This window comes from Peromyscus leucopus, chromosome 22 (genome assembly GCF_004664715.2).
Source record: "Peromyscus leucopus breed LL Stock chromosome 22, UCI_PerLeu_2.1, whole genome shotgun sequence".
Classification (NCBI taxonomy): Eukaryota; Metazoa; Chordata; class Mammalia; order Rodentia; family Cricetidae; genus Peromyscus; species Peromyscus leucopus.
This window is the reverse complement of record NC_051081.1, coordinates 8,183,566-8,206,815: the sequence shown is the minus strand read 5'-3', so window position 1 is coordinate 8,206,815 and position 23,250 is coordinate 8,183,566. Positions and strand designations below refer to the sequence as shown.

The following is a 23,250-nucleotide window of genomic DNA, read 5'->3' as shown; positions in this document are numbered from 1 at the left end:
CTCAAATATATGAGCCTATAGGGGCCATTCCTATTCAAACCAGCACAGACACTATGACAAAGGCAACTCTTATAAGACAAAGCATTTAATTGGAGCCTTGCTTACAGTTTCAGAGAATTAGTCTATTATCATCATGGCTGGCAGCATGGAGCAAGGGGGAAAGAGAGGATCTGCCATGGGCTGCTGTGGATATCGTTCTGTATAAATAAAACACTGATTGGCCAGTGGTCAGGCAGGAAGTATAGGCGGGACAAGCAGAGAGGAGAATTCTGAGAAGCAGAAGGCTGAGGAGGGGAGACACTGCCAGCCGCCGCCATGACAAGCAGCATGTGAAGATGCCAGTAAGCCATGAGCCACGTGTCAAGGTATAGATTTATAGAAATGGATTAATATAAGATATAAGAACAGTTAGCAAGAAGCCTGCCATGGCCATACAGTTTGTAAGCAATATAAGTCTCTGTGTTTACTTGGTTGGGTCTGAGCGGCTGTGGGACTGGCAGGTTAGAGAGATTTGTCCTGACTGTGGGCCAGGCAGGACCAGAAAAACTCTAGCTACACTGGGCTTTTGAAACCTCAAAGCCAACCCCAGTGACACAATCCCTTCAAGAAGCTTACACAACTACTTCAAAAAGCCATCCCTCTTAATCCTTCCAATCTTTGCAAACAGTTCTACTCCCTGGTGACTAAGCATTAAAATATGAGCCTATGAGGGACATTTTAATTCAAACCACCACACTATATATGAAGGATTTCTCCCCAAAGAGATTACTACATTTTTAGGGCCCCCTAAGAACTAAAGGCAACCTATATTGCATGTGTAAGGTTTTTCTCCAGTGTGATCTATTTTACATATTCTCCATAATGAAAAGAATGCAGAAGATTTTATTACATTACTTGTAGCTTTTCTCCAAAAGGCTTTTATCTAGTGTGTTTGCTTATATGTATTTGAAGAGAATTTCTAGTACTAAAAGCCACAACAATTCAAAAGAATAGCTTCTCTCCATTATGAGTGGTTGGGACATTTTCCCCCACTGTCAGCATAATCGATTTCACTCTCATGTGGTATGATTTCTGTGAGAACTAACAAAGAGAAGACTTTCTCATGTTACTTAGGAACATCCTTATTTGTTCTTTTATGTGTTAGTATATGTCTTTGCAAACGATATGGAAACAAAAATTCTTTCCCACATTGCTTACATAAATAAGGTTTGTCACAGGAGTGAAGTTGATTAGGAGTTGTAAAGCCTTTCCCACATATCTTACATTCATGGGGTCTGTTCCTGGTGTGGATGCGTTCATGCTTTTTAACCTGATCAGAAGACCAAAAGGCTTTCCCACACTGCTTACATTGGTAGGGTTTCTCACTGCTGTGGATTCGTTTCTCATGTTTTTTAAGATAATTAGGATAATGAAAAGCCTTTCCACATTGCTTACACTTATAGGGTCTTACGCTGCTGTGGATTTGTTCATGTTTTTTAAGATAATTAGAATAATAAAAACCTTTCCCACATTGCTTACACCGATATGGTCTGTCATTGCTATGGATTCGTTCATGTCCTCGAAGTAAATAAAAATGATGAAAGGCCTTTTTGCAATGTTTACATTCATAAGGTTTTTCTTCAGTGTGCATTATGTTATGTTTTCGAAGAGAGCTCTTAAAACTGAAAGCTTTCCCACATTGCAAACACACATAGGGCTTCTCTCCACAGTGATTCCTTTCATGGCTCTGAAGGGAGGAAGAAGAAGCTAAATTCTTTCCACACTGCTTACATTTGTAGGGTTTTTCTCCAGCATGCACTCTATTATGCAATCGAAAGGAACCATAATCATTAAAAGTTTTCCCACATTGCTTGCATACATAGGGTCTCTCTCCAGTGTGAATTCTTTCATGTCTTTTATGGTTACCAAAATGAGCAAAGGTTTTTCCACAGTGCTTACACAAATAGGGCTTCTCACCAGTGTGGATTCTTTCATGTGATTGTAAGGAACTGGAATAAGTAAAGCCTTTCCCACACTGCTTACAAACATAGGGATTCACACCACTGTGAATTACTTTATGTTTCTGATATTGACTCCAAAATGTGAAGGCTTTGCCACACTGCTTACATACATAAGTTTTTTCCCGAGTGTGAGTTAGTTCATGTGCTTTAAGGTAACGAGAAACAGTGAAGGCTTTCCCACATTGCTTACACACATAGGGTTTCGTACCGCTGTGAGTTCTCTTATGTCTTAGAAGAGTAGCAGAACGAGTAAACGTTTTCCCACAATGATTACACAGAAATGCTTTCTCACAAGAATGATTTACATTATGTTTTGAAAGGGAACCTAACCGAGCAAAGCCTTTCCCACACAGTTCACACACATAGGGCTTCTTAGCACCGTGACTCTTTTCATGTGTTTGTAAAGAACTGGGATAGGTGAAGCCTTTCCCACATTGCTTGCAAATATGAGGCTTTTTAGCATGGTCATGTTCTTTGTTCTTTTGACCAGATTGGAGACAAGGAAGGTCTTCTTTGTAGTTCTTATTTTTAGAAGGTTCCTCTCCAGTGTGAGCACTTTTATGAGTCTGAAGGGACAGAGGAGAACGGGAACTGCCCCCAAACTCCTTATGTTTATACACCTTCCGTCCATTTTCCTGGTCTTCATGAGGTTTGTGTCCTACCTGATGATTTAGGGGTGCACCTAGAGATGACTGGCCAATTCTCCCTTCTCCACACACATGCTTCTCACATGTGGAAAGTCCTGGGCAAGATTTCAGTTTCACAGAAGGCTCTGGAATACAGCTGAAGATTTCTGTACTCTGAAGACTTTCTTTATATTCACAGAATATCTCTACCAGTTGGCTTCTGCAAAACAAGTGAAGAGTACATGACTAAGACTTGGTTTTTTAATGACTGAACAAAAGGAATGTTGGTTTCATGCTGAGTAAAAGTTTGTAACATGTTTGGACTGCAATGCTTTCCAAGACCACTTGAAGACAGTTAAAAGAGAAACAATGGTATTCATGTATAGTAGGGTACGTCTCCTTGAGAATATTAAATATTCACATATCATCTCAACACAAATTTCAATCCACAATCTTATGTGCATTTTGGATGTAAAATGGTATCAACCAAAATAATACTCTGTTTTTAAATATTTGCATGTCCATGAAATAAGCTGACATTAGTCAATCCCAACTTGTCCCCATGGCTTATGGATAAATCAATACAACATTGATTTTTAAATGTGTTCATTTTCCCAGCACTTGAGAGGCAAAGGCAGGCAAATCTCTGAGTTTGAAGCCAGTGTGGTCTATAAGCGAGTTCCAGAACAGCCAGGGCCACAGAAGAAACCCAGTCTTGGGGGAAAACTGTATTCATTTACTGTGTTTGTGGGTGTGCATGAGTGCTATGGTACATGGGAAGATCTCAGAGCAGCTTTCAGGAGTGCTGTTTCCTTCCATGTTAGTGAAACAGGGTTTGTCTTAGAAGTGCATAGACTATAGATAAATGCCATTTATGTAGGTTCTGGGAATTGAATTCAGGCCATTAGGATTGCATGGTCAGCCCTATTCCCAGCTAGGCAATCTTTTGGTCCCCTACCCCCCACCCCATATAACATTTGAAATGATGAGGTGTGCTATGGTTAGTTTTCTGTCAACTTGACACAATGTAGAATCATCTTGGAAGAGAAATCTCAGTTGAGAAAATGTCTCCTTAAGATAATCTTTAGGCAAATCTGTGGGGGAATTTTTGTGATCAATCATCAGTGTGGGAGAGATTAGCCAACTAGGAGTGGTATCGCCTCACCCCCGCCCCTAGCACCAGGTAGTCCTTATTATATATGAAAATAGTAATGGACCAGAACAGAACATACTGCCTGAGGCCAACCCAGGGCCCAGCTGCTGATCCTGTGAAACCCAACAACTTGGAGGTGTAGGTGAGAATGCCCTACTAAACAACCTGCTCAGCTGAGATCCATTTGGGAGAGGTTTCAGAATCTTACAGTCTGCAGTCTGAGGAAACAAGATCAGCTGAGTTGACGAATGAGCAAAATGTGACCTGAGAACACAAAAGAAGGTGCCACCCAGACACTGAACTGGATCACCAGAATCATAAGCCCACCCTACACTGACTGGGAATAGGTAAGCTCACATCTCCAGACCAGCAGACCAGGTCTCTAGCCCCTAGGCCCCAGCCATCAGAGTCCCAGGGACCAGACAGCTACCTTTCCCTGCTCCCCCACCAAAAAAAAAAAAAAAAAAAAAAAAACCCCTATGAACCCAACAACGACTGGAGCCATAAGCCCACCCTGCATCAATTGGAAACAACTACTCCCTGAGACAGAACCCACTAACACTGATTGAACTAAGCTGCTCCCAGAGAAACAGAGCCCAACAGCATCGATTCGACCAAGAACTCCTAGTGGTCAAAGACTAACAATTAGAACCAGAGTGGCACTCTCAGACATAGACACCACCTACACTGAGCAGAGGAAGAGATGAATAGACACCAGTGCAAAAATACAGGCAACAACATAAAGATCATATATGGCAACATCAGAACCTATTGATTCTACACCTACAAGACCTGAACATAGCAAGGCAAAAGAAGCAGAAGAAATCAATCCTAAAAATGACTTTAAGAAGATGATAGAGGTCCTTAAAGAGGAAATGAAAACTTCTTTAAAGAGGAAATTAAAAATTCCCTTAAAGAAATGGAAGAAAAAACAAACAAAAAATTGGAAGAAAGCCAAGAAAAAGTAATTAAACAGATGAAGGAAACAGTTCAAGATTTGAAAATTGAAATGGAGACAATAAAGAAAACACAAACTGAGGGAATGCTGGAAATAGAAATTCTGACTAAATGAACAGGAACTATAGATGCAAGCATAAACAACCAAATGCAAGAGATGGAACACAGAATCTCTGATGTTGAAGACACAATAGAGAAAATAGATTTGTCAGTAAAAAAAAAAAAAAACAAAAAAACCCACTAAAGCCAAAAAAGTCATAACACAAAATGTCCAAGAAATTTGGAACACCATGAAAAGACCAAACCTAAGAATAATAGGGATAGAAGAAGGAGAAGAATACCAACTCAAAGGTACAGAAAATATATTCAACAAAATCATAGAAGAAAACTTTCCTAACATAAAGAAAGAAATACCTATGAAGATACAAGAAGCTTACAGAACACCGAATAGGCTGGATCCAAAAAAAAGTTCCCTTGTCACATAATAATCAAAAAACTAAACATACAGAACAAAGAAAAAATATTAAGAGCCACAAAGGAAAAAGACTAAGTAACACATAAAGGCAGACCCATCAGAATAACACCAGACTTCTCAATAGAGACTATGAAAGCTAGAAGGTCCTGGTCAAATGGTATGCAGACACTAAGAGACCACCGATGCCAACACAGACTATTATACTCAGCAAAACTCTCAATCACCATAGATGGATTAAACAAAATATTCCATGATAAAACCAGATTTAAACAATACCTATCCACAAATTCAACCCTACAGACAGCACTAGAAGGAAAAATCCAACCTAAAGGAGTTAAACACAGGGATGAAAACTCAGGCAATAGATAATCCCACACCAACAAATATCAAAGAAGGGAAAAACAATACTACCACAAAAAAAAAAAGCCAAACAAACAGGAATTAACAATTACTGGTCATTAATATCCATCAATATCAACGGTCTCAACTCATCTATAAAAAGACAGGATAACAGAATGGATAAGAAAACAGGATCCATCCTTCTGCATACAAGAAACACACTTAAACTTCAAAGACAGACACTACCTCAGAGCAAAGGGAAAAGGCTTTCAAATCAAATGGACCTAAGAAACAAGCTGGTGTAGCTATCCTAATATCTAATAAAATAGACTTCAAACTAAAATCAATCAAAAGAGATCAGGATGGACATTACATATTTATCACAGGAAAAATCCACCAAGATGAAGTCTTGATTCTGAACATTTATGCCCCAAATACAAAGACACCCATATTTGTAAAAGAAACATTACTAAAGCTTAAATTGCACAACAAACCACACACACTAGTAGTGGGAGATTTCAACACACCACTCTCACCAAAAGACAGATCTACCAGATTGAAACTTAACACAGAAATAAAGGACTTAACAGATGTTATGACTCAAATGGACTTATTAGATATCTACAGAACATTCCATCCTAACACAAAAGAATATACCTTCTTCTCAGCACTCCTTCTAAAAAATTGACCACATGCTTGGTCACAAAGCAAATCTCAACAGATACAAAAACATTGGAATAACGCCCTGTATCTTATTGGACCATCATGCCTTAAAGTTAGATTTCAACAACAACAAAAACTATAGAAAGCCTACAATCTCATGGAAACTTAATAATGCCCACCTGAAGCCCCAATGGGTTAAGAAAGAAATAAAGAAAGAAATTAAAGATTTCCTAGAATTCAACAAAAATGAAAGTACAACATACCCAAACTTATGGGACACTATGAAAGCAGTGCTGAGAGGAAAATTCATAGCACTAAATGCCCACATGATGAAGTTGGAGAAATCTCATACCAATGACTTAACAGCACAACTGAAAGTTCTAGAACAAAAAGAAACAAACTCACTCAGGGGGAATAGATGCCAGGAAATAATCAAATTGAGGGCTGAAATCAATTAAATAGAACCCAAGAGAACAATACAAAGAATCAATGAAACAAAGAGTTGGTTCTTTGAAAAAAAATCAACAAGATAGACAAACCCCTAGCCAAATTAACCAAAAGGCAAAGAGAGAGCAACTAAATTAACAAAATCAGAAATGAAAAGGGAGACATAACAACAGACAACAAGGAAATCCAGAGAATCATCAGGTCATATTTCAAAAGCTTGTACTCCACAAATTTGGAAAATCTGGAAGAAATAGACCATTTTCTGGATATATAACCACATGCCAAAGTTAAATCAAGATTGGATAAACTATTTAAATAGACCAATAACCCCTAAATAAATAGAAACAGTCATTAAAAGTCTTCCAACTAAAAAAAGGCCAGGACCAGATGGTTGCAGTGCAGAATTCTACCAGATTTTCAAAGAAGAACTAATTCCAATCCTCTTCAAATTGTTCCACACAATAGAAACAGAAGTAACATTACCAAACTCTTTTTATGAGGCTACAGTTACCCTGATACCCAAACCAAACAAAGATGCAACAAAGAAAGAGACCAATCTCCCTCATGAACATTGATGCAAAAATACTCAACAAAATATTGGCAAACTGAATCCAAGAACACATCAAAAAAATTATCCACCATGACCAAGCAGGTTTCATCCCAGGGATGCAAGGATGGTTCAACATATGAAAATCTGTCAATGTAATACACGACATAAACAAACTGAAAGAAAAAATGCTGAGGACAATTTTAAGAGCCATGCCACATTGCCTGCTTGAGTTAAGTTTCTGTTGTCCAGTATTTAGCCACTAACCAGAAACTTTTGACATGCCTGGACAAGTCCTGAGTTATTAGGAAATAACTTAACATTTCCTTATCTTTCTGCTATATTGACCATTAGTAACAATGTTTTGTGGTTAGGTTACTTGGTTGGGTTGCTTGGCAACTCAACAGTCCCCTGATCTTTTCCCAAAGAAAGTTTCCTGGTCTGCTTACTATAAAACCCACCTGGGAAAAATAAAATTTTGCAGCTTTATCAGAATACCATCTTGCTGTCAATTCTTTGTGTCTCTTGTCCCTTTCATTCGCCATTCCCCCTTCTAGGGTCTCTGCTGAAGATCCCGCTGGCCGGGACAAAAAAAAAAATCCACATGATCATCTCATTAGATGCTGAAAAAAGCTTTTGACAAAATCCAACACATCTTCATGATAAAGGTCTTAGGGAGATCAGGAATACACGGAATATTCCTAAACATAAAAAAGGCAATTTACGGCACGCCAACAGCCACCATCAAATTAAATGGAGAGAAATTCAAAACAATTTCTGAAATCAGGAACAAGACAAGGCTGTCCACTTTCTCTACATTGATTCAATATAGTACTTGAAGTTCTAGCTAGAGCAATAAGACAACAAAAGGAGATCAAGGGATACAAATTGGAAAGGAAGAAGTCAAACTTTCACTATTTGCAGATGATATGAGAGTATACATAAGTGACCCCAAAAATTCTACCAGGGAACTCCTACAGCTGATAAACTCCTTCAGTAATGTGGCAGGATACAAGATCAACTAAAAAAAAAAAATCCGTAGCCCTCCTATACACAAATGATAAAAGGGATGAGAAAGAAGTCAGAGAAACATCATCCTTTACACAAATAATATAAAATACCTTGGGGTAACAATAACTAAACAAGTGAAGGACCTGTTTGATAAGAACTTTAAGTCTCTAAAGAAAGAAATTGAAGAAGATATCAGAAAATGGAAGGATCTCCCATGCTCATGGATAAGTAGGATTAACATAGTAAAAATGGCAATCTTACCAAAAGCAATCTACAGATTCAGTGCAATCCCCATCAAAATCCCAACACAATTCTTCACAGACTTGGAAAGAACAACACTCAACTTCATAAGGAAAAACAAAAAACTCAGGATAGCTAAAAGAATCCTGTATAATAAAGCAACCTCTGGAGGCATCAGCATCGCTGACCTCAACCTCTACAATAGAGCTATAGTAATAAAAACAGCTTGGTACTGGTATAAAAACCGACATTCAGACAAATGGAAATCAAAATATCTTAACACTTCTTCTTCTGAAAAACACCAAATGGTGGATGACACCAGTGCAGCGGGAGGGCCCAGAGGATCCAGGGCCCAGGATTAGGGGGCAAGGGTGGCTTTGGCAGAGGTCTTATTGGCCTGGTCAAGGCTGCGGTGCTTGTGGAGGTAAAGCCAAAGACAAGGAGTGGATCTCCATCACCAAGCTCAGCCACCTGGTTAAGATCAAGTCCCAGGGGGATATCTACCCGTTCTCCAGGCCCATTAAGGAATCTAAGACTATTGATTTTTTTTTCTGGGTGCATCCCTAAAGGATGAGGTTCCAAAGAGCATGCCAGTGCAGAAGCAGACTCTGCCTGGCCAGCAGACCAAGTTCAAGGGTTTTGATGCCATTAAGGTAGCCACTGCCATCATCTTGGCCAAGCTGTCCATTGTCCCTGTGTGGCGAGGCTACTGGAGAAAAAGATTGACGAGCTCTATAGTGTTCTGTACAAAGTGGCAGGCATCTGTGGCTCTCTATTGGTGCATCTCATCCCTGACCACAGAGCCATTGGCAGTCTCTGCTCCTAAGGTCAAGAAGCTACTGATGGTGGCCGATATTGATGACTGCTCCACATCAGCCAGGGGCTGTACTGCCACCCTGGGCAACTTTGCCAAGGCCACCTTTGATGCCACATCTAAGACCTACAGCTACCTGACCCCTGACCTCTGGAAAAATACCATGTTCACCAAGTCTCCTTATCAGGAATTCACTGACCATCTTGTGAAAACCCACACCAGAGTCTCTGTTCAGAGAACTCAGGCTTCAGCTGTGACCACCATATAAGGGTTTTTATACAAGAAAAAATAAAGTGAATTAAGCCAAAGAAAGAGAGCGGGGGAGAAGAAGATAAAGAAGAAGAAGGAAGGAAGGAAGGAAGGAAGGAAGGAAGGAAGGAAGGAAGAAAAAAGGAAGGAGAAAGAAAGAAAAGAAAAGAAAAGAAAAGAAAAGAAAAGAAATGTGGTAACTGTTTCTTGTCTTTTCTTGCTTTTTTTCATTGTGGGGAGTATGCTTTGTTTCATTTTGTTTTGTTTTGTTTTTTGATTATTCAAGGTTTCCCTGTGTAGCCATGGCTAGTCTGGAAATAGCCCTCTAGATCAGGCCAACCTTGAACTCAGATATCCACATGCCTCTGCCTCCCAAGTATTGGGATTAAAGCCATGTGCCACCACTGCCCAACTTTCTTGTATTTTAATTGTGATATTAACATTAACATGGCATCTTGTGGACAAACAAACAGGGAAGTTTATATGTTAACAGTGATGTGTTTGTGTTTTTAGTTGACAATGGGTCGATTTTGCTGGTTAGCATTATGTCAGCTTTACAAAACCTAGAGTCATATGAGGGAACTTCAATTGAGAAATGCCCCACCATTTTGTCTTGAGAGGAAGCCTGTGGAGATTTTATTGATTGATGACTGATGTGGAAAGGTCAAGCCCCCGCTTATCAGTGCTGTTCATGAGGAGGTGGTCAAAAGGTGTATAAGAAGGCAAACTGAGCAAGCCATGGGGAGCAAGACAATAAGCAGCAATCCTCCATGGCCTCTGCCCAGAGCTTCCTGCTTGAGTTCATGGCCTGACTTCCCTTGATCATGGACTGCAAACTGCAAGCTGAAATTAACCCTTTTCAGTCCAAGTTGCTTTGGCTCATGGACTTTATCCCAGCAATACAAAGCCAAACTAAGACACTCCGTATGGCTTAAAGTTTGTATATATGAACTACAGTAACACATCACATGTGACATCTTCATATTCTAGTTGTCCTCAAGATTGCTGTATTTGACGTCTTCTAGTGCTGATGTTTAAGACAGAAATTTTAGGAGAAATTTCTCTGAGATGAAATTGGTTTGATGCTGGATATTAAATACCTCTTTTACTTCTTTGTAAAATGTCCTCACACAAGAGCACTATAGAATGTAGCTTTGGGAAACAAATTACCTTAATTTTCTCCAGAGATTTTTATACTCATTTGCAACCTTCTTGTTTTCCAACTTGTTTCCTAAAATGTAGAACCAGAGAAATAGTTAAGAATTATTAATAACAGAAAAAATAGATAACAGCTAAAGTGAAGGTATAAGTGATCTGACACATTCACCCCCATTCCACTTCCTGTATTCCAATTTATACATCAACACTGATAAGCTAGAAACATTATCCTGTGATGGGCTAGAAAAGGCAATGCTCAAGTGTACCTATAGCAGCCAGGTTCCTCAAGGTTTCCTGCATCACATCTTTGTACAGCTTCTTCTGGGATGGATCCAGCAGAGCCCACTCCTCCTTGGTGAACTTCACAGCCACATCCTCAAAGCTCAGTAACTCCTAAAAATACACACATATATTTCCCAGAAAGTGAGCCTCATGGTACTGGAGATGTACATAGATTTAATGAGAAGTTGACATGACACTATGTTCCACAAGTTGTCTTGGTCATCACACTCTACTGCTCATACAGACTAAGATTCCCCCAAACACAAATGCTAAAAGTAAACTGGAGCTTTCTGGAAAGGAAACATCAAGATAGATTGAGCTCTTGGGCACACCACTGTGCTAATTTCTCTTTCTGCACTGCATCTTTCTAACAACTTTCATCACAAATTCTGATGGTTTAATACCCTCCAGGGAGTCAATATCAGCAGTCCTTAGAATGTGTGTGCTTAGAAATGCTGGACAAAACAGTTCTCCTGGTATCTGGGAACTGAGATCTCCAATGATTCCTTCCCCCTATAGCTGCAAAGAACAGGGTAGATTTCTCAGGAAGTTGATGACAAATATACCCCAAGTTAAAATATCAGTATCTGTTTCCCCTAAGAATCTTAGCAGAGGGATGCTATCTGGTTAGAACCCAACGTATTCTCTAGATGATGATTCTGTATCATCTGGTTTGGTAGACAATATTTGTACACCTTTCTAAAACCTTGATTTAATGTGTATTGTGCGGAGAATGTGAGGATGCCATAGTGCTCTAAGTGAAAATCAGCAACAACTTGTGGGAGTTGGTCCTTTCTTTCTAACTTAGCAAGGGTTCTAGAGATTGACTTCAGACCATGAGGGTTACATAGCAAGTGCCTTTACCTGCTGAGCCATCTCAGCAGTTCCTAACAAATTGTTAGGAGCCTGAATATATGTTCTGTGATTTCACTAAAGGCCAGTATTGTGGGGCTCCGGCCTCCCATTTCTTGAGTAGCTGTTGCCCTGCTTGCTGACCTTGACCAGATGTCCTCCATGTGCTAGTTCCCTGCCTGTTTCCTTCCTCCTGAATGCTTACTGGAGGTTCTTTTTCTGTGTATCCTGCATTTGATGTAAACAGCTAGGATGCAAGTATGTAAAACATCTGTAGTGAACTTCTGCCCTCCGGGATTCTCCCATTGTGCTGTAAGCCTGTATTTAAGGTTTCCTCCCTCCTTCAGTGCATTCGGCATTCTCCTAAAACAAATGACCTACTGTTCTTGTCTCTTTTTTTGACCCTCAGCCCCTTGCTCGGACACGGTGAATGAGTAGTGGTAGCACGGGCGTTACTGCTATAAGTGGAGGTTCCACTGAGATCTGAGGAAGAAGGGACAAGCTGATGGACACCCGAAAGTAAGGCTGGCCAGCAACTTAAAGGAAAGGTGAGGTCGGGTGAATTGTTGTGGGTGCAGCTAGTTCACAGTCGCTCCTGGAGGAGCAGTTAATTGGACTTCTGAAGCAGCAGGGCACCACCATTAAGAGCAGGACAGCTAAAGATTTCATTCAGATCCTCCAGAATGTCCTTGGTTTCTGGTCTCTGGGGGATGTAATATACCACATTAAAGAGAAAGAAAGAAAATAAAAAAGGAAATCTTCCCAATAGAGAAGAAGGAAGGAAAGGAAACTTCCCTCAAGAAAAAAGCCTCTTCCCAGTAGTAATAGAGGAAGAAAAGGCTCTTTCCAATATGAAAATTTCAGGATAGCTAAAACTCTGAGCTCTTTCTGCCTGCCAGCACAGAGTGGCAGCATCTGAATTACAAGGAATCAGCAGGTGGGCCTCACTGCTGCTGGCTGAACAAGAGGTTAAAATTTTTGTTGTCTGTTTGCTTAACTTTGGTTTAAATATTTTTTTTTTTTTATTTTTCCCTCAGAGTGGGAATAACTCACTATTAAAGATCCCTTCATGGGAAATGTTTTCTGTTTTTCCATCATGGTGGGAATAACTCATTATTAGCAGTCCCTTCATGGGAGAAAGAGGAAGTTCAAATGGGAGTGTGTAGTGTGAGTGTCTGGGGCACATGCCCAGCACGGTGGACAAAGGCATGTGGGGGGGCTGCTAGATGGCCCTGAGCAGCGGGCAGGCAGGTATGCACCAGCAGGAAGTGTAGCCACAAGGCCTAGGAGGGGAACAGACTTGCTGGCAATGCAAGCAAGCAGAGGCCCGGGGAGGGATGGGCGCTAAAGTTTAAATGGGCCCAACTTCTGGTGAAAAATGGTTTCGGTCAATGCCGTTTGAATTTCTAGGGATATTAATCATTCATTGTATAAGGGATGTTCTGTTCTTTTGATTGTCTTAATAAACGTTTGAATAAATGTTTGATTTTCATGGTAGATAAACTAAAGGAACAGGATTCATAATTTTGAACTATATGTTAGGTATACTCTTGTCTGTTGATCATTACTGAAAATTTGGCTCTGCTCTTTAAGTTGCTTTCTAGAAATTCTTGGTTTAATTCTGAAGTGGATTGGGTTGTTAGCTTATTAAATAATGTTGCTAAGATAAAAACCCATAAAAATAATCTCTTACTGATAAAGAGATTACAAAATTATTTTTTCCAGTAAAATAAAATAAAGATAAATTGTTTGATCCACATTGTTCATAATTGGTGATTTACATTAATGTGTTACTTGAGATCTATAAAAAAGGATCCTCTTTTGAAGATTTTATAAAAATACTCTAGAAGAGTATTACCTAAAGTTACCTCGTAAAATTCTATAGAGGGTGTACTTAATGCTTTTATAATTAACGGCCCCTTACTAAAGAAAAATTGGAGGCTGTGAATGCATTAGTTAAGGAACAATTAGATGCTGGACATATCATTCCTTCCACTTCATCTTGGAACACACCTATATTTCTTATTAAAAAGAAGTCAGGAAAATGGAGATCATTACAGGATCTTAGAGCTGTAAATAAAACCATGCTTCTCATGGGAACAACACAGCCTAGTTTGCCTGCCTTTGAGGCAATTCCTAAACATTGGCACTTAATTGAGGTTGACTTGAGGGATTGTTTCTTCACCATTCCTTTGCAGCTTTAGGACAGTACTCGCTTTGCTTTTAGGGTTTCACTGGAAAATCTCAAAGAACCTTATCAGAGATATCAGTGGGCGGTCTTGCCCAAAGGAATGGCCAATAGCCCTACTATATGCCAAATTTATGTGTCTTTGGCCATAGCTCCAGTTTGAAAAGCTTTTCCAGGTGTTTATATAATTCACTATATGGATGATATTTTCTTGGCTGCTAAAGATAAAAAAATTGTTTTTGATGCCTTTTCTAAATTACAAGAGGTTCTAAGCCTGGCTAATTTACAAATCGCCTCAGAAAGGTACAGGTATCTTTTCCCTATCGTTATTTAGGTCATGAATTATTACGCACAGGCATACGTCCACAAAAGATTACTCTGCGTATGGATCACCTACACACACTTAATAATTTCCAAACCTTTCTGGGAGATATTCAATGGCTTCTGCCCACTTTAAAGAATCCAACAGGTCAACTTTGTCCTTTGTATGATGTCTTAAAGGACAACCCTGACCCTTTATCTCCCCGCGAATTAACAGCTGAAGGGTGTATAGCCCTACAACATGTGCAAGAGGCCCTGGAGCAGGCTCACATGCAGTATATAGATCCTTCTTCTCCCTTATTATATTTGATATTTTGTTTTTCTCATTCACCTTCTGGAGTGTTTTGGAAAACAGGTCCTATTCTATGGGTACATTCCCCAGCTTCTCCAGTGAAAACCATTACTCCTTATCCTCAGGCTGTTGCTCAGATTATATTTAAGGGAATCAAGATCAGTGTTCAAACTTTTGGTAAGGAGCCAGATATTGTGGTGACCCCATACACCCAGTCTCAAATAGCATGGTTGCCAGCTAATGATAATGATTGGGCCATATTGACATGCTCCATGCAGGATCAGTTTGATACTCACTACACCTACAATGATGTGTGTCAGTTCTTTAAATTGCATCCTGTTATATTTCCCAAGATAGTACAGATGACTCCTATTCCTCAGGCCCATGTGGTATTTACTGATGGCACTTCACATGGTTTTGCTGTGGTGGTTTCTGGCAACATAGTGAAGAGAATGAAAGTCCAGGGCCTTTCTGCCCAGATGGCAGAGATACAGGCACTGTTGCTTGCTTTACAGATGTTTTCTGATGAACTTTCTGATGAGTAAATATTTATACTGATAGCCAATATGTAGCACGTGCCATTATGCCTTTGGAGACAACAGCCTACATACCATCCAACTCTCCCATTCATGAATATTTATTGCAAGTGCAAGGACTCATATGGTCCCACTCACATAACCTTTATGTAGGCCATATTAGAGCTCATACTCAATTACCTAAGTGAAGGTAATCAGAGAGCTGATGCCATTACTTGAATGGCTGTCACATTAATTTGTTCTGCCTTTGAAAAGACTACTGAGTTGCATCAACGTTATCATCTTAATGCTGGATCTCTCCATCATCATACAGACATAACCCAGGAACAAGCCATTCAGATAGTTAAATCATGTCCTATTTGTGTTGAATTTTTACCTGTTCCTCACTTGAGAGTTAATCCCGGAGGACTTTTACCTAATCATGTGTAGCAAATGGACATGACACATGTGCCTTCCTTTGGTTGGAGGGCGGGACCACACCTCCTCACTGCTGGCATTTGCATGTCCTTGATCCTGGTCCCCCAGGCTCAGGAAACATTGAGGAAGAAGGGGCAGAAGGACTGCAAAAGCCAGAGTGTGGAGTAAAACTGTCTACTGGACACTACAGGACTACAGCATAAAACAACAGCACTTCTGTTTGCACAGGATCAAGGCAGTCAACGTTCCAGCCTGGATGGAGAGGGGCTGGAATACCCGTCCCCATTAACTGAGGAGCTACTCACAGTTAATGGCATCTAGGAGAGGGAGAGTCAGTTTGTTTTAAAGTCCTGGTCGAAATTCAACTATGCTCCATGCACGGCCTTAGAGCTATGCATATAAGCAAAACTTGGACTCAGTAGAACATTAAAAAGAGAGAGAAAATTAAGTGGGGAATGGAGATGTTAGGAGAAAGAGGGTGGACATGTAATGTGCTCAAATATACTGCCCATATGTACTTGTCGGAGCTCAAAGAAACCCAAGACAAGAGGCTAACTGCACTGCCTACTGGCACACCAAAATGTCTGCTGGCCACCAGGCTCACTGAGCACCTGTTGCTCTTCTCTGTTCTTCTCATTCTGGCCCCTACCTTAAACTTTTGCAGCCCTGGGGCTTCCCTTCCCTTCCCTTCCCCCAGCTTCTCTTTCTTCTATAACCCTGCAATTTTGGCTACCTGCTCTCTTGGGTCTTCTGGCTCTCAGTTCTTCTCTTGGTCTCTTGAAGGTTCTCTCCTTTTGGTCCTCTTGTCCCTCTCTCTTGGTCCTCCTCTCTCACTCCACCCTGACCCTCTCTCCTCTCATGGCTCATTTCAGTCTGGATTCTTCCAGGTGCCTCTGGCTGTACTCTCCCTCACATTTACAATAAAAACCTTGTCCTCAACCATACCTAGGGGCAGTCATGTCCTCATTTCTCTCAATATGAAATTCTGAAAGCATAAATAAAAATGGTATCTTTAAAAGTAAATTAAAGCTGGGTGGTATTGGTACAAGCCTTTGATCTTAACACTCAGGAGGCATAGGCACTTGGATCTGTGTGAGTTGGAGGCCACCCTGATCTACAGAGTGTGTTCTAGGACAGCCAAGAGAAACCCTGTCCTGGAAAAAAAAAAAACCAAATAATAATAATAAAATTAAATTAAATTAGATCAAACAGTTATTGTATGCTTCTAGCAATCTGTGTCCTTGCATGTAAGTTTTCTACATTGTTCCTATTAAAACTCATGTCCTTGGGGCTGGAGAGATGGCTCAGTGGTTAAGAGGACTGGCTGCTCTTCTAGAGGATCCAGGTTCAATTCCTAGCACCCACATGGCAGTTCACAACTGTCTGCAACTCCAGTTCCCAGGGATCTGACACCCTCACAGACATATATGTAGGCAAAACACCAATGCACATGGAATAAGAATAAGAATAAGAATAAATAAATCATAAAATATTGTCTATGCGTGCTCATACATTATAGTTTATATTGTGAACACAGTACCAAATTTGCTTGTACAATGAGTGGGTCCCAACTGGAGAGATGGCTCAACAGTACTTTCTGCCCTTGTAGAGGACCTCAGTTCGAATCTCAGCACCTACATTGTGTAGCTGTCTACTGCCTGCAACTCAGTTCCTCCAGGAACTCCAGGAACTCCAACACCTCTGGCCTTGCATACATATTATAAGACTAAAAAATATAATTCAAAGTAGCTAGACAGAGAATAGTGAGTCCTCACATAAATTAAAACTTGGAAATTAGCCCAAAGTCCTTCTACTTTATAATGTAATTAAAATTTTAAAACAAAACTTCCTGATCCTGGCTGTACTTATACATTAACCTTGGCCACCAGTCATTATGATAGGCTAATTGGAGAAACAGCATTGACAAGGGGCATACTTTTCCTTTTTGAAGAGTTTAATTTTATTTCTAATGTGTGTGCATGTTTTAGGTATGAGTACATAAGTGTACTCAGAAGAGTGACCTGGATTTACAGGTAGCTGTGAGTTACCTGATGTGGAAGTAGGGAAATGAACCTGGGTCCTCTGCAGAGCAGTATGAACTCTTAAAAGCTTAGTTATCACTCTACACCTAGAAAAGAAAATTTTAAAATCGTAATGTGGCCATCTTAGGAAAAACAAAAGAGGAGGTCTGATTTCCTTGGGTTTGTGTTGGGGATTGATATGGTCTTCACATTATAAAATTCAACAGAGCTGACTGGTAGTAGCACTTACCTTTAATCCCAGCACTCAGGAGGCAGAAACAGGAGGACTTCTGAGTTCAAGGCCAAACTGGTCTATAGATCAAGTTCTAGGTCAGCCAGGGCTACAGAGAAAGGCTGTCTCAAAAAACATAAAAAAAAAGAAAAAGAAAAGAAAAAGAAAAAAATGGAAACAAAAATCACACATACTTGGATGTGGTGGCATCTTTTTGTTTGTTTTTAGTTTTTTCATGATAGGGTTTCTTTGTGTAACAGAGCTCTGGCTGTCCTGGAACTCTCTTTGTAGGCTAGGTTAGCCTGAACTCACAGAGATCCACCTGCCTCTGCCTCCCAAGTGCAGGGATTAAAGGCATGTGACACCACGGCCTGGCTGTATCAGCATCTTTTGATCCTTATTACATTGGTTCTTGTCATAATGTTGATGCTATGATGAGCAAAACAAATCTTCATTATTTAAAAAAATAAACTAGCTCTTCTATGGCATGTTCCTCCAAATTGATATGTTTGTTCCAAGAAGGTAAACAAAAGGTCATATATACAGAAAGCATAGAAATTTGGGGGTAGGTGGATGAAGAAACTGCCCAGAGGTTAAGAGCACTTGTTGCTCTTATAAAAAAAAACCCTGAGTTCAATTCCAGTACCCACATGGCAGTTCCCAACCATCTGTACCTCCACTTACAGGGTATCCAACACTCTCTTCCGACATCCCTGGGCACCAGAAACACATGTGGTCCATATTGATATGGATTTTAAACGCATAAAATAAAAAATAAATGAATCTTAAGAGAAAAAAAAAAGACAAAAGAATTTAAATAAGGTATAGAAACTTGGAAGACTGTTGAGCCCCCTCACCAGCAGTATAAAAGAGAGTAAGCAGCCGCTAGGGTAGAGCCTCTGTCCAGCCCAACTGCTGGAAGAGAACTTGGCACTGGGGCCGCATGGAAGCTGAGTAGAAGAGATCAAGGGTGGGGCTGGAGAGATGGCTCAGAGGTTAAGAGCACTGACTATTCTTCCAGAGGTCCTGAGTTCAATTCCCAGCACCCACATGGTGGCTCACAACCACCTGTAATGAGATCTGGCACCCTCTTCTGTGTACATAATAAATAAATAAATCTTAAAAAAGAAAGAGAGAGAGACAGAGAGAGACAGAGAGAGAGAGAGAGAAAGAGAGAGAGAGAGAGACCAAGTGATGGTGGCAGGGCGAGGAGTCTTCACCCACGCTGGGATGGGCTTTCCGCTGAGTGTTCTTCATGGCCAAACACTCAGCCCACTTCAGACTCACCATCTGACAGCCTGCCCTCCCAGGGCAGGTGCATTCGGCATCTCTGCACCTGCCCTGTGGCACTTCTGGTCCCTACAGACTTCCCCTTAGCCCCGCCTCAGCTCTCTCTCTGCCTGTCACTTCAGGACAGGTTGTGATCTCTGCAGCCTCTTCAACCATTTCTTAGCCATTCTGTAACCTGGGCTGTCTATCACTGTGTGATCTGCTGGATAGTGTTGGTGATTCAAACCGGGACAAAGGGCAGGCGTGGTAGTGCACATCTTTCATCCTGGTTCTTAGGAGGCAGAGGCAGGCAGCTCTGTGAGTTCAGTGCCAGCCTCCTCTTTCTATATAGGTTCAGGACAGCCAGTGCCAAATAGCGAAATGCTGTCTTCAAACAAACAAATCACAACAATAAATTTAGGATAAAAAGCCAAACATGGTGGCACACAAATTTTAGTATCAGCACTCAGATCTATGTGAGTTCCAAGTCCATGTGGTCTACATAATAGAGTTCCAAGCCAGGCAGGACTACATAATAAGGCTGTCTCAAAACACAAACAAATAAGTTAAAAAATTGGAGGGTTTTGTTTTGTTTTGTTTGTTTGTGTTTTTTAAGTCTGATAGTCACTGTCCAGATAAAAAGGAAAGTCAGGCTTACTTGGCAAATTACCACCAATGAAACCGACAATTCTGGTGACTATGAGTAGTTAATAAATTCTGACACTGTAACCTGCCTGGCAGAACTGAAGACATTTTCTAAAGACTGAGACAATGGACCCCAAAGAAATGGGAATTTCCTTAGGAATCCCATGCTGAAAGAAGAAAAAGGTGCCAACCAGAAGAGGAAGCTTTTTTCTCAGAAAGGGATTTCACACCCTTCTAACACCTTGTCAGACCCCCTGCTGGGAAGAGACTGAATCCCAACAATGACGGTGGTTGGAGGGCGGGACCACACCTCCTCACTGCTGGCATTTGCATGTCCTTGATCCTATTTAAACATTCTCACTTCAGGACCCTGAAGGGGCCACCCTGCATCTCTCTGTCCCTCTTTCCAACGTCCGGTCCCAGGAAATCCATTTTCCCAAAGTCTGGCAGTTATACAAAAGCCAACATTCCCTCAGGAACTTCAGAAAATAGTTCTTACCTGCTAAAACATGAAATTCTCATTATCTCTGGCAACAGGGACCTATGGCTTTCCCAATTTTATATATATATGCCTTTGATGATTTTTAGGATATCGAGGTCCATGCTAGCCTCTAAGCTACTTCAGTCGCTACTTACAAGATATACACTTCAAACCCTAGCTCAGAGGCTCCCCTCCTCCTGGATACCTCTTTCTTTAAAACCTTGGAACATTATCTCCTTTAGGCTCCTTTAGGCTCTCCGCTTTCCTGAGAGACAGCCTGGGCAGTTTGTTCACCCAGAGCGGCAATTCTGGCTTCTTGACTGCGACCATTTCATCCACATACACTGACGTGTCTTTTTCTGCTTTTCACTAACAACTTGGCTCTTTTTACTGGCTTATTGAGAACAGGTGGCTGGGTGTGACTTGGGGCACAGGTTGGGAACGCCAAGTTCACATAAATGTGTCTTGTTTACGTAACGGGCTTAAGGCTCGCAGGGTCACTGTTAAGATAGACGATGTTATGGTTTGGCAGGGAAGAAATGCATTGGGTGAGTTATAGAATCAGGGCACATGCAGCCATATTGAAGACCTGAAGGGAGAATCAACCTTCGGTTCTGGAGGGAAGGAGGGGAGTTAATTGCTCAGTGAGGTTTGGAGTGAGGGCGGTAAGATTCCGTGTGACGTAAGCTAGCCTAAGCATTGGCAGTGTGAAAACGGAATGCGGAAGGAACTGATGAAGACTAAAGCCATGACTACGCCATCCCGTATCCAGACATTAGGGAACAGAAGGAAAATAAGTCCATAGAGACTTGTTTCCCCCACCTTAACGGCAGCTGCTCTTAGTGGTGGGTAAAAGCCTCGGGTCAAAAGGAATTGAATTAAGCCATGCTGGGCAATAAGCCTCTAGCCATGAACAATTGCGCAGCCCCAGCTTGACCATTCCGCTTCACCTGTGGAAACAATATACCCAGTATCGAAAACAGCCCTTCCTGCTTCCAGTCAAACCACAAAAAAATAGCCAAAACGTCTGGACCCACACATACACACACACACACACACACACACACACACACACACACACACACGGAAACACACGCGCACGCGCGCGAGCACATCCATCCATACATCCATCCATACATGCATACATACACAAACACACACGCACATATGTATGTATGTCCCCCAGCTCCGTAAGTACACTCAACCTTCATAAGGAAAAAGTTGGGATCCCCGATGGTTTTAATAAAGTGGTCTCAGCCAGTAGAGATCGAATCTGTTGCTTTTCTTTTTTTACACTGAGTCACAGGTGCTCTGGGTAGCTGTGCCCAGAGACACTGGACTGACTGCATGGGGTGTGGCAAGATTTTAGGAAGAGAGGACCGTGACCTCAACGGTCACCACCCAGGCAGATTCACTCCCCTACACATGAGTCCCACTCATTATTAAGGGGCCTCACGACCCTCAGTCGACACCTCCCAGAATGCAGAGACTCGAGCTGGGGATGCCCATCTGTCTAGAGACTCCGCGGGAATGGACAAGACCACCTCTCTGCCTGCAGGCCCAGCTCCACCCACTGTGATCCCCCGCAGCGCGGCCCAGCGGAGCCAGACCAGATGTAGGTGGGAGGTCTCTCGTACCCATTTCAGCATTCCCTTACCCCGCCCGCCCCCCCAATCTGGGACGCCCGGTGGCACTCACCATTTCTGGCCTCCTGTTGTCCTGCTGTCCTCCCGCGGCTCCTGAAGTCAGCGAAGGCGACCTGTCAGGCCTGGGATCTAGGATCGACTTCCAAAGAACACACACTTGCCTAATGTCCAGGGAAAGATGGAAATGGAAGTGATGGTGACAGATTCCCTCACCTATGAAGCAAACTCCTCGTTGGGCAGTACATGCATTCAAATAAGACCGTGATAGGCTAGCAAGCCTTAGGCCCGCCTCCTGGAGCCCGAGGGTGGGGGGTGGGGGTGGGGAGACGGGAGAAGCAACTTCTGCTGCGCAAGGTAGGACTCGAGGTCTCTCCAGATCCCAGAATCCTGCTGTCACCCATGCCTGAGCCCCATGGAGGGCTAGTACGGGGTGTGAAGGCAATTGCAGACCTTGGGGTTGGTGGAAAACGCCTTTCAGAGCTATAGTCAGCGGCTGTATCTGCCTCCCTGTGGCTGTTGTGGTCTCCCTCAAAGACCAAGTACCTTCCAGGAAGATGTCAGGGCTAGATATGCATCTTTGTGGTAGAGCCTTTGCTGAGCATATGTGAAGGCCTGCGCCCAGCCCTCGACCCCACTACACCTGCATTAGAAATAAGACAGGGATAAAACTAAAAACAGAGTACTTGAAACAAATAGTTATTTGTAACTATGTTTACGTGTGCCCGTCTGTGTGGGGGTTTGCTCGTGAGAGCAGTGTCCCCAGAGGCTATTGGATGGAATCCTGCCTGTCATCCATGCTGCTGTAAAAATGCTCCTTGTGGTGGTGAAAACAACTGTTAGGGTTAAAATGGATGTTAGGATGTTGGGTTGAGGAGCTGGGAAGATAGCCTGGTGACTAAGAGCACCTGCTGCTCTTGGGCAGGAGCAGACTGCTGTTCCCAGCACCCGCCCCTGGCAGCTCACAACTCAATCTATCTCTAACTAAAGCAGTGGTTCTCAGCCTTCCTAATGCTGCGACCCTCTAACACAGCCCTTCATGTTGTGGTGACCCCCAACCATAAAGTTATTTTTATCACTACTCCGTAACTGTGGTTCTGCTGTTATGAATCGTAATGTAGATATTTTTGGAGATAGAGGTTTGTCAAAGGGTCACAACCCACATATTGAGAACCATTGCTCTAAAGTATCTACTACTCTCTCTGACCTCTGGGGGTTCCTTCACACACATGTCCATACTCACACATATACATAAATAAATGTAAAAAAATTAAAAATTTTGTTACAACTATACACAATTAGATATGTAAAAATACTTTTCTAAATGTTAGGTTGAATATGTTGAGGTTAGGGACACTGAAGAAAGAAATAGGAAGCCTTACTTCTGGACAT

At 41.6% G+C, this 23,250-nt stretch overlaps 1 protein-coding gene across 1 annotated transcript; it reads right to left on the bottom strand.

Annotated features, from left to right (window-relative positions):
• Window positions 1–829: 829 nt before the first annotated feature.
• On the bottom strand, window positions 830–22,814 carry LOC114680866 (zinc finger protein 878-like). Its single transcript, XM_028854036.2, has 4 exons — window positions 21,914–22,814; window positions 10,946–11,072; window positions 10,692–10,752; window positions 830–2,846 (listed from the first exon to the last, which is right to left on the bottom strand). Exons 1-4 carry the CDS (start codon window positions 21,914–21,916, stop codon window positions 1,106–1,108), a joined length of 1,932 nt encoding a protein of 643 aa, XP_028709869.1. The 5' UTR covers window positions 21,917–22,814; the 3' UTR covers window positions 830–1,105.
• Window positions 22,815–23,250: the final 436 nt, after the last annotated feature.